The 12,802-nt window shown below is 39.2% G+C and overlaps 1 protein-coding gene across 2 annotated transcripts in view; it reads left to right on the forward strand.

Annotated features, from left to right (window-relative positions):
* Positions 1–244: 244 nt before the first annotated feature.
* gramd4a (GRAM domain containing 4a) overlaps positions 245–12,802 on the forward strand; it is a 45,345-nt gene continuing 32,787 nt past the window's right edge. For both annotated transcript variants that reach the window (XM_044108828.1, XM_044108829.1), the window contains exons 1-2: positions 245–643; positions 11,620–11,833. In XM_044108828.1, coding sequence (XP_043964763.1) covers positions 615–643; positions 11,620–11,833 — 243 coding nt within the window. In that variant the 5' untranslated portion in view covers positions 245–614. The remainder of the gene's footprint in view (positions 644–11,619; positions 11,834–12,802) is intronic.

Below are 12,802 nucleotides of genomic sequence, written 5' to 3' on the forward strand. Positions count from 1 at the left end.
TAAATATGGATTCCCGAAGATTAAAAAGGGACCTGCTACCAAAAACATATCCTGGGGTAATCATCATAGTAATTACGTGTTTTTTTAAATGACTTTCGAGTGTTTAATCGCAGTCCTCTGTTTAACCACCTGCAAAATGACAGCAGTGACCACAAGGTGTTGCTAAAGAGAGCTGACGCTGCTCACATCCCGTCGTCTCCGAAACGCCAGTAAATAAGCCGCGGCCCCTTTAAGAAAACGGCACTGACGATATTTCCTCGGCCCAGCTCCCCGCTTGTTTCTGTGATATCAACCAGAAAGAGCAGGGCACGGCTTGTCTCTGTAAGCAACGGGTCTTAACGGTGCACTCCGCGCAGGAGAAGGGCGCAACTGGTATTTGTGAAAAAATTGAAGTATTTCTTCCGCTTTAATGACCAGCCTGTCCGTCTAACCGCAACAAGCTGAGGAGGATATAGTCCTTTGGACGGTGCTGAGCGGAGAGCGCGGCGGACATTGCAGGGATGGAGGGACCTAGAAAGCAGTCGTCGTCGTGAGGCTGAGAGACAGACGCTAATTTGGAGCAGCAGCAGGTGTACGGAAGGATAAAAGCAGAACCGGAGGGAATCTCTGTGTTCATGAAACTTTGCTACGATTTACGTGCTGGGTAAGAAAATGTAATTTATCTCTCTGCGACACTACAGCCAGTTTGCAAAAAAAAAAAAAAAATGTGTCTGTATATATGTATATATATATATATGTATATATATATATATATATATATATATATATATATATATATCTTTAAAATGTAACTATATCCGAATGTTTGTGTTATCGCCTCTTCTTCTGCGTCTTCAAAATTTAAAAACAATTCTCCCGTGTAGTCTAATAAGAATGAAAACAATGATCGATTAACTTCGGGCCTAACTTCAAAGTCGTGTTTAGTTCATTTGACACCTCAGCTGCCAAGAAAACAGATGTGACTTTCTTCCCACAGTGCAGGTATATCGGACTAGCTAACGCCGTTAGCCGTAGCCCTCCAGGGACTATTTAACGGGTCCACCAGGCACAGGTCCAGGGGTCTATGGCGTCTTAAGCCTTCATTCGACGTTAAAGTCAATACTGTCACTTAAACAGTTCCTGGCAAAAGTACTGTTACTCCTTGAACTCCTTTAACATTCTGTCAGCTACAAACTTCATTGGAATTTATTGATAAAATGACACAACGTGGCTAATTATTCATGTTGACGCTTTCCCCCTCCGGAAGCCACCTGTGTGTTTAATTTCAGCGTAAATACAACTGTTGACGGAAAGCCACGAAGTCCAGTTTTCCCTATATGCCATTCAGGGAGCTATGAAAACATGTAGAAGAATCACCTTGAATGAACATTGTGGTGGCAGCATCATGCTGTATGGATGCTTTTCTTCAGAAATAACGGGGGAAATGACCGGATGTTAGAAGTAGCTAAGTTCAGGGAAGACCTGTTGGCGGCTCCCAAAGTCAGGGAGGCTAAGTATAATTATGTAAAAAAAAAAAAGTTTTTTTTTTTTTTTTTGGCTTGTAAGAAAAAAAAAATATATATATATATTTTTTTATTTTTTGCACAAAATTTCTCTAAAATGCATCTAAAATTGCATAGTTGCTTTGTGACTTTGCAAACTGTGAAAAAGTTACAAGATCATAGAGAGGCAGACCTATAAAACCCAACAAGGACTTTCGGCCTCTTAATCTTTTCACTTGTACTCTTGTTTCCCCGTAGCGCCTACTCTTTATATAAATCATATCCAGTGTAGCATTTCATAGGGCATGACCTACACAATTATCCTCACGATCCGACGCCACAAACCTTTCAGGAAACGCATACAAACACAAATGTATTAAACATCTACTCAAGCTTAACAATAGCGAGGTGATTAACAGGTCAACATGTGGGTTATATTTAAAGAAAAGATGCAAGAGATGGGACTTAAAAGCCTCTTAATTGCTTGTGATCTTTTCTAGTGATTCAAAGCAGCAGTTGAGCAATGCAATTTCCTTTTACTGGCAGGTGTTGAAGTATTTACCCTTTTTTTTGTAATAAACTTATTTTTACATGAACAGGAAAAAGTAGGACAGAAAATACCTTTTGTAACTCACATCTTCAAAAGTCTACATGAATTCTAACTAACAGGAATTATATTCTTTTCGCTTTGAGAACAAGTGGAGATTGAAATCATTAAAAATAAGTTAATTACACTAACATAATTGCACTGTGGGTGAAAAATAAGATTTCATTTCATTATATTTCAGCGTTAAGAAATGACTGTTTTTAGCAAAGTTGCTATCGTCACAATTATTTGCAGGTTCCTTTTGTCAAAGTGGCATATCAGACGCTGGAACTTATTTGTCAGTAGCTGCATTTCCATTACAAATGTACTCAAAACTTTTTTGATAGTTTACTAAAAAAAAAAAAACAGAATTTTTTTTTAAATTGCGGTGTTTCCATTAAATCAGAAATGCAATTGAAATTGCATGTGAAAAGCCTGTCCAGGGGATAACATGGCGGTAGATGTATAGACTTGCGTATTCATATTTTATACACAGAACTAGCGCTCATCAACGGTTTCAGCCGTTGGAGCAACAAGTCTGTTATATTTGGACCGGCTACGTATACATGCATTGTTTTTGGAAAAATTGCCTAAAGCAATTTTTACCGAAGAGCTATTGATTCAAAACTTTCGAATGGCAAACTGTGAGCCCTCTAGTGGAGTGCAAATAAATGCCGAATACAAACTAGCGTGAGGCAGAAAAAGTATTTCTGTTGCAGTTTTGCAAAATACATGCATTTCTTTACGAAATGTATTGTAAGCCTGGCGGGCCACCAGGCTTTACATGTGGCCCCACCAGGCTTAGCATTGTTAATTTATCTTGGATTTTTATTAAATTATTGCCTTTTTTTAAGACTTTGTAGTTGGTGTGTGGGTATTAATCTTCCAGTCGTCCAAAAATGCATAACTATCGATATTTTGACATTTCCTGTCGACGTTAAACATTTCTTAACTCAAAAACATGGCGGCCAGCTGGGTGACCGTCCTAGCGCTCCAAGCAACAGGCCTAGCAAGTTTGTTTTTTGGGGGAAACCTTGTTTACAGCTCAAAAGCACCTCAAACATTTTAGTGAAAAACATGAAGGTTTTCTTTTAATTCATTTATTAAATTACATTTTGTGCAATTGTACGTCTCAACGGAAACGCAGCCAGTGTTTCAGTAAGGATGCTGGCAGCTGATGCCACGGGAACTGTCAATAAGGGAAAAAGTTTTAAAGGTAGCCAATACTGTGCACTTCCTACATAATCTTCCTACAAAATGGTCAGGAAGAAAAGAGAGACTGCGTTCATATACAAAACCCATGCAAACATGCAGCGAGGGTAACAGAGCCACACATGATGTTTATGTAAACGTACCGTATGTCTGTGGTTGCCTCTGCTTTGCAAGGTTTAGGTCACACAGGAACCAGGATTACGAATAAAACAAGAAGTGTTAGCGTTATCATATCGTCCTTTGTTGTGTTTGCTCCAGCATTAAAACCACAAAGCGAAGTTTCTGATCAGTAAGGTCAAAAGAAAACTAATCGCCCATTACTGTGTTTACCTTCTGTCCCCGAGTCGCCTTACGCAAGAGTTCAAATTTGATTACTTTTTGATTTAAGTCGATCACCGGATTCACGAGAGGCCAGATGGGCCGATTGGCGAGGATCTATCGATTGTTTATGTAACAGCAGAGTGAGATAATAGCAGCAGGGTGAAGCTGTGTGTGCAGAGCAAGGACAGGACAGGACTGGAAGGGACCAGTCTTCGTCTCACTCCGTCTGTCCCCGCAGGAGAAATATCACATTCCATCCAGGCGACGATCGTGACCGTGTGGGAGTCGCTCCTACTTCAGCAGCTCTCCTCTGCCTGCCTATGCAGCGATGCAGCGATCTGCTGGAGTGATGTCATTCCCTGTGCAGGAGAACGCAACTCTGAACATTGAAAAGTGGTTTAAGAAAACAAAAGACAGGCAGATGTCCAGCCGTTGTCTGTTTGAGCAGGGTTACATTATTATATTGTAGGAAAGCAGGAGTACTCTTCTTGGTCACGCCATTAATGCTGCTTCAGAATGAGTTTTCCCGACTTTGTTGACCCCGGGTCAACCTCCTAATGCCTTTTATGAAAACCAGAGTCCTCACACAGTCTGGAAAGTTCATACGAGTTCCAGGTCTTGATAAATGTGGAGAAAAGATGGGGCAATAATCGTAGGTCAGGATTTTGTTTTATTCATTTTGCTCATTAATGTTACCAAAGGACCCATCCATCCATCCATCCATCCATCCATCCATCCATCCATCCATCCATCCATCCATCCATCCATCCATCCATCCATCCATCCATCCATCCCTCCATCCCTCCATCCCTCCATCAAATCGTTTCTCCTTTGTTTTGTCCTCCTATTCAGTCTTCTGTCCATTCATCAGGCTGTCCACTTCTGTCAATTATTTCTATTTTCTGTCCATCTGTTGATCATTTTAACCATTTGTCTGTCATAAAGTCATTTTGAACTTGTTTTTTTATTTCTCTTTTTTTTTTTTTTTTAAATAGTTACAGTTTGGAGAACTCTGGAAAGTTTGGAAACGTTGAACTCGTATTCTCACTAAAAGCAGGAAAATGGAGAACATCGCAGCTGAGAATAGACTTTAAAATGTCGTTTATTTTTTTTCTAGCGTTAAAACACAATGCCTTGTTCTAGGCGTCTCCAGAAATTTTGAATGCTTGTTTGAAAGTTTACTGTAAATTACTCTATTGTGTTTTGATGGTGTCATTTTTACACTTTGAGGTGCCTTGCTGCTGAAATGCGCTTTACGAACTCAAAATTTAACACAAAAAATGTGTAGAGGGAACTTTCAAGAACAAACTTGCTTCATGTCTCTGCTCTCCGTACTTTATCTCAGTTAGTAATCGGCGTGACAGCAGCAGTTTTATTTCCCCCTCTGACCATCTGTTACAACATTCTAGCTTTTTTTTTTTTTTGAATTATTATTATAAGTGAATAGAACAACATTTCAGGCCCATGCTGGCAGCTGAGGTATTTAAAGGTCATGCTAATCCCTCTGTGTGCCTGAGTGTCTTATGAAACCAGGCAAAAGTTGAGCACGGCTCCGCAGACGAGTGTCTTAATGTGACACTGGCCGTATCGTTTAGAGACGAAAAATGAAGTGGGAACTGTGTCGTTTAGCCGAGCAGAAACACTACAGTGTGGCGTTTTGATCAACAGGCACTTATTATAGATGAGTGCCTAATGTCCTGGACGACACCCGCTTTCACAGAAAGGCTGCTGGTTCACTTTGACTTTTTCTCCTGTATGCAGAGTTTATCGATAACCATGACAACAGGGATATTATGGTTGGACGTAGCGTTATATATCTTTTTTTTTTATATATATACAAGCAAAATTATTCTTACTCTGAACTTTTTCTTATTTTGTCTAAAACGTGAAAATGCTTTGCTCTAAAGTTTAATGTAGATATCCAGCTGGGGAAAAAAAAAAAAAGTTTTTTTTTGTTGTTGTTGTTGTCTTAAACTACAAGAAACTTCATGTTTTAAATGTTGAAAAATTTTTAAAGAAATTGAATATTTTTGGGAAGTGCTATAGAAGTAATCAACCAAGGCCACAAAGCAGTAAAAGTCACCCATATATAATAATGATGTTATTTAGAAATTGTAAGCCAAAGGAAAGGTTTCCATTCTCTTATGAGCTGCAGAATGAGGCCTCATAAAAAATGCATTGGTGCCGTTCCTGAGACTGATGTAGAGCCGAAAATGTAATCTTGGCTTCATGCTAGCGGGAGTGAAGCTGATGTTTTATTGTATTTAATATGCTGTATTGTATGGAAATGAACACTTTTACCATATTTATAAAGGTTATTCACTTAGTTTCCTCATTTCAAAACTGAGTTTCGTTCCACGGTGAACAGAGCGGTTTCTCAACAAATGTCTTCGTTTAGAGCAGACCTGGGCATTTTAAGGCCCGCGGGCCAGATATGGCCCGTTGGGCATGCCTGTCCGGCCCGCGTCCCCCCAGTCAAAACAAAACACCGTATTTTCGTGTGCATGCGACACAGCTGTCTTTTATTTTGAAAGGGCTTGACGCACCGTTTATGAATGCACGTACGTAAATGCTAACGCACAGCAACAGGTGATGCTAGCAGCCGAATACACGATCCCCACAAAATGTCATCTCACGGTAAAAAAAGAAAAGTTGATTCCGAATTCTGCATTTTTAACAAGGCATGGACAGCGAAATATTTCTTTATTGAAGTCAAAGGCAAGGCCGTGTGTTTAGTTTGTGGTGCGCAGGTGGCTGTGTTAAAGGAATATAATATCCACCGTCACTATGTGACCAAACACGAGAAAGAGATACAAGAACTTTTCAGAGAAAGAGCACGTCACTGAGTCGTCTGTACTCGTAGCCAAGTTGCAAGCTCAACAAACACTTTTTACAAAACGCCTGGCATCTAGAGGAGCTGCAGTCAAGGCAAGTTTTGTCATATCCCACAAGATTGCTAGGAAGAGCAAACCTTTCTCTGACGGAGAGTATATTAAGCAGTGCTAATATGTCCTGAGAATAAAGACGCTTTTGAGAACATCTCCCTCTCCCGCCGCAAACGTAACGAGAAGGATTGAGGACATCGCGACGAACCTGGTGCTGCAACTGAAAGACAGCGTGAATGATTTTGAGTACCGGTATTTTTCCCTGGCTTTGGATGAGAGCTGTGACATACGGGACACTGCCCAGCTGCTCATCTTCGCGCGGGATCAATGCAGAATTTAGCATCACGGAGGAGCTGGCAGGCATGCGGTCAATGAAAGGGACAACAACAGGGAGTGAGCTCTTAGTAGAGGTAAATGCGTGTCTGGAAAGCTTGGGTCTGAACTGGGACAAACTGGTGGGCGTGACAACAGATGGGTGTCCAAATCTCACAGGAAAAAAGTTGGTTTATTAAAGAGAATCCAGGACAAAGATACTTGAAGCTGTCTATTCCTTGTAGTATTTCAGTTTTGGTTCTTACAAGTTTTCAAGTCATTACAGTTTCATTTTGTAATTACATTTTGTAATGAGTTATTTTAATGTTACCTAAAGTGATATTAGTTTTGTGTGTGTACCTCTTTAAGTTTCTGCTGCATTTAAAGTACTTTGTGGTACTTGTTTTCCCATTCATTTGCATCTGATTGGAGGTACTTTTGTGTTAGTCCTTCAAGTTGCAGCACTGCAGGTTCGTCAGGCTTTTTCCAACACTTAAAACCATTTATTGCTCATATATGCAGTTGATCAGTTGATTAATATAACACACACCATTTCAATTGTGGAGAGATTAAAAAGTTAAAAATAAATTCACATGTGATATTTTTTTAAACTATTAATTTGATAGTATTAATTCTCACTTCAGCCAAACCACAAATTAATTTTTATTAATATTTACTGAATATTCTTCTTAACAAAAGAATATGATTTAAATATTTTATTACAACAAGAGGTATGAGAAAATGAATAATGAGTCAAGATTAAATTTGAGTCATTGCTGGATCGGCCCTCCAACATATTTCAGATTTTTCATGCGGCCCCCTGAAGAAATTAATTGCCCACCCCTGGTTTAGAGCAACCACAAAATCCTGGAATCTTTAAAATGTTAGACTTTTCTTTGTGACCGACATAAAATTTCAGCGTTCAGTGATTGAAATATCAAGTTTTTCATTTACCAAAACCTCTCTGCATTTGTTGTAAAACTTCCAACACTTTAACAACACTTATCTGGACTTAACACCAGTTTTGAAAGTTTTTTTTTTTGGAGATTCCTGCACCAACTGTAAACATTTTTTGCTTAAACTACAACTAAGAAGCATTAATCGCAGGTCAGCAGGCCAGGGCTCAGTGACCGTCTCGCAATCGGCTGTAGTAGCCATTGTGACCGAGGGTAACCTCAAGCTTCAGGGTTTATTACCAGAAGATTACTCAGAGACACTCGCGCATTTCCACTCTGCTACAGGACATTAAGCTTGTATCAGTGATGCAGAGGGAGCTTGTACTGCTATTCAACCCTGACTAATGATCACAGATACAAACATTACCAGCTCACACTTGTTTATTTTGTTTGATTTTCCCCCCACACTTTGTGTTTTGATGTGCTCATTTGTTAGTATATTTTCTAAGCGCGCCATCCTTTCTGTGTAAGCAGAATATACGATAAGGTGAAGGTATTTTGGGAAAGGTTTTTATGTTTGCACTTAGTGAAGCGAATGAGTCATAAGGGCTGTTTATTTGCTCGCATTCAGAGTGATCAGACCTTGAGCTGAGACCAACTCTTCTTCCTCCTCCTCCTCCTCCTGTCCTCACTTCTATTCATGCCTTCTGTTTGGGATATGGTTCTGGAGCACAAAACAAACGTCTGAAAAGAAAATAAATAAATGAGTGAAAGGAGGGAGTGGAAAACGTGCGTCATGCTCTAAAAGAATAAATGTTACATCTTAACATCTGTCAGTTAAACAAATTTTTAATTTAAAATTCGTTGACTTGAGTACAGGTAGCCAGAGCTGATATAGAGATGGAAAGAGACGAATGTTGTCGTGGGAACGCGTTTAATTTTGACGGTGGAGAGCCTTCCTTAACCCGACACTTGCTCTTTCCACTCAGCCCCCTACAAAGGAAACAGAAACCCGCCAGTCATCTGCAACTTCTGCATACTTGTGGGTGGCGCACGGAAACTTAATATCTGTGTGAAAAATTGTCGAATAGAAACCTCTTCTCACATTTGTTTTCCAGCACTTTTTCTCCCCTGCAGTGTCTCTGCTGCTCTGTGCAAAGTCATGTCAGCATTGAAATTCAGATCTGAAATCATAACATTTTTAGTCCTGGTTTCACGGCGGTGATTTAATAAATTTGTCTAGAGACTGGAAGCAGAGTAAGTGTGGACATTGAATGTAATTTGTATGATTTCAAACTATTAGCTGACCTGTTCAGGAACTACAAATGGAAACTAGGTTAAGGTTTTATTGTGTTGTTTTTGGCACGTTGTCCCCGTTAAATAATAAACTTAAAGTCATTTCCAGCTTATTTCGTGTGTATTTATGAAGCTAAATTGGGGCCACAAAGTTTGCTTAAAAATAGAAAGTATTTGAAATAAAATAATTTCCCTGAAACTGAGAATAACTTTGATTCTGAGAAGTAGTTTTGACCTCTTTCTTTAGTTTCAAAATAGTGTTTCAGTTTCAGAATTATTTTTCAATTTCAACTTTTTTTGTTTATGTAAAAAAAATTTCAGTTTGATTTTTATTTTATTTATTTTATGGATCCAATTTAGCTCTGTAAGTATTAAAGGCAGTGGGCATCCACCCAAATGGCCAAAGTTGTTGGATTCAATGCCCTCTTCCTTAAATATAACATGAAATCTGGTTACTTAGGAGGTTGTGGTCTGAAAAAGACTCATATTTGGCAATAAATTCCACAGATTTGTCCATGAACAAGACAATTCAGCTCAAATATTTGTCCCACCCAATTAGACGAGACTACAAATATTAACCCTCTGTAAACCTGCCATTTTGTTTGTTTTACATGATTAATTCTATGTTTAATGATTCTTTTTCTAATCATTTTCCTACCGAGTATTGAGCAAACATTTCTGCCTTGGCTTCTCTGCACATGAATTAGAAAGGCAACAGAGCAGCAGTGGATTAATCATTGTGGTACTGCTTTTAGTCATAAGTGCTATAATTGGCTACCAAGATCGTAGAAGTGGGAGATCAATCAGAGTGAAGCAAAATCCTGTGGGAATTCATGGAGGTAAAAAGAAAACCAAACGCGTATAGAAAGGTTATTGATGAAGGAAATGGCCCTCAGCACACCTCCGGTTTCTATTGATTTCTTTCTTACAGCTATTGGAAGCTTATTTCCTGTGCATCATAAATATTCAGAACTCCACTAAGAATTCATGATATCTTTAAAAGTACTGCAATTTTTAGGTTGGTTTTTTTCTTTCACTTGTTAAAACCGTTTCAATTCATTTCAGTTGTCCTCCTTAATAGAAAAAGTTTTCATTCCTCCTAATTTGTTTAAACTATTTAATCATTTGTTAATGAAGAAAGGCCACAATATAATGCCAGGCCTCTGTTTTGAAGGTAGCATTATTCTCACTCCAGATCTTTTCTTCAGATTTATCTTTGTCATCTTGTTGTGTGACAGTCCTCAATCGAGCAGATTAAGTAATCTTATCGGATTATACAAAGAGCAACTCCTAATCCTTCACCAAATCGACAAATCCCAGCATTAGGTAAAAAACGTGGATGTTTGGACGGCTGCTCATATCTGGGAAAGCATCATATGTACAAGTCTCATTAAGGAAAACCTACATTTGATTTGCATCATTATGTCGTCACTTTTACAATCTGTACGAAAGCACAATTGTGTTTTGCAATCTGAAAGTTACCTGCGCGCTCTGTGTGAGCCTCATCGTGTGGTCAGGCTCCTGACACCGGCACAGCGTTTTGGCCGAAGCTTTACTTTTGGAAGCTAAATCAATCTGAGGTCATGAAACCCGCTGCAGCCAGAAGAGAAACGAGATGTAATCATCCCCTGTTTCTGTCTGGGCTAAAGGGGGAAACCAACCCCACAGAGACGAGGTCAAAACCAAAAGAGCATTAAAGGTCACAGCGTTCACTACGTCGCCCCGTTGGACCTTTTTAGTAAAGGTGAAAAGGGTTTCAAAGTGCTTACAGTGCTGCTCATTCTGGAAGAGTATTAATATCCAATCTGAAACTTTAATGTATTTTTATTCGGTAGACTATCAAAGCAGTGTAAGGTTTTTCACACCTGGTAGAGTTGGTTTGGTTGGGGGCTGTGATGCGTTCTCTGCAGAAGAACATGTTATTGGAGTAAAGGGGAAAATAGTACAACCTTGTATCAATTATATTTCCACTTACAAATTGTGTCGTCACATGAAATACTAAGACGTTTGACGATTTTGGTTGTAATGTGAAAAAAATGTTCAAAAGGTGCTAATTGGGCGTATGTGATAAAACAATTTAACCAATGAATCTATTTTTTTTTTGGTTTTTCAGAATTATATTTTCAGAAATTCCCAGCAGTGACCTTTTTTCACATCTATTTTGTTGCATTTTGAATTCAGATAAACTACTACAATGTTTCTTTGTTTATTTTTTATTTTTAAATTTTTTTCTGGCTATGTTAAGACATTCGTCTTGTAAAATTGCATCTTTACTCTGCTAGTTTTGTGACTATATCGGTGTATTTGTTTTCTGGTGTAACTGCAGGGATGATTGAAATGAAAGCCAATTTTTAAAACTCTTTTATTTGTAGTTTCTTTTTTTAGTAAAGAAACTGAGAAAAAGATCATTTTAAAATCACATTTGGTGTGAAAAAATCTGATTTTATTTCTGAACCATATCAACCAGCACCTAGTGGGCTACACAGCCTTACTTCTGTTAGCCAATAACTCTTTCTTGGGTTTTGTTTTTAGTTTTATTGTGTTGTCCATTTAGGATCAAACTGCTGATTGGATCAAAAGTGTAACAAAACAAAGTCGGATCATTGTTGACAGTCTATTTCGTTCCACAGGGTTGCCGTCCGCCATGTTAAGGTAAAGCCCAGGTGCGCGGTGTTGACCATGCTAAAGCGCCTGGACAAGATCCGCTTCCGAGGTCCCAGGTCGAGAGACGACTTCCCGGATCTGGGCGAGTCGCCGCCTGCCTCCGACACCGAATGTAACGACGACGTGCCGCCGAAGCCCCGAGCGGCTTCGCGGGACACGGAGGACGTCCTGCGAGACCCTGTGAGTGGCTGTTCCTCATCTTCATACCATAAAACGTTATGCAATAGTTTGCTTTTTTTTTTATTTAGCTGGCTGAAGTCAAAAGAAATGCTGTTTTTATTACAACCCATGGGAATAAAGCTTCTATCCTTTATAATGGAGCATTTCCTCTCCAGAGGAAAAACATGCTCTTTCACCCGAGGGATGTTGTTTTTGTCCCTCAAAGATAAAAAAAAAAAGAACTAACATGAGATGGAAACGAGGACGGAGAAAAGAGGTCCTCATAATTAAAGAGGAAAAAGAGAGATGAATGTGATCAGGATTAATGGTGGACATGACACCGAGATGGCAATCTGCTTGTGAGCAACGGAGGAAATAGGAGGAGCAGCCGTGAGATGAGGAGATATCAGAAAGCAGGAAGGGGATGGAAAATATAAGAGATGAGATTAAACCAGAAAAGAGGGGCAAAGGAGGCATGGAGACTTGAATTTGACGTCAGAGGATTGAACTCCTGGTTGTCCTCTCTTCTTGCGTCTAGGTGGGTGGAAGAAACTGTCCCTGCTGCCGACTAAAATTACCAACATTGTCGTCATCGTGTGCTTGCACAGATAGAAAGATATTCAAAGTCAAAGTACTTTGTGTTTTTTATCACTTCCTCACTGGAAGCCAAGTGGATCAGAGTCCTCCTTTTGAAATTCTTCACTTTAATTTCAAATCAACGTCATATGGAACATGGGCTTGAAAATTTAAGTTCACTGAAGGGACAGAAAAGTTTCCGAAATGTTTTAATCTGAAAAGGGAAACATAAAATCTTTAAATTTTCTCATTTTCCTTTCACTCTGCTGTGTGTCTTCATATCTTCCTCTGAGCCTGTCACCTAGTGTTTTTTTGTCTAGATATGCAACACTATTAGCCTTTGCAAGCACCAGCCAACCAGGAAGACATCGCCCACATCAGAGCAGTGATGAGTCACGCTCTAAACCCCAAAAT

The sequence above is a fragment of the Gambusia affinis genome, linkage group LG23 (assembly GCF_019740435.1).
Source record: "Gambusia affinis linkage group LG23, SWU_Gaff_1.0, whole genome shotgun sequence".
Lineage (NCBI taxonomy): Eukaryota > Metazoa > Chordata > Actinopteri > Cyprinodontiformes > Poeciliidae > Gambusia > Gambusia affinis.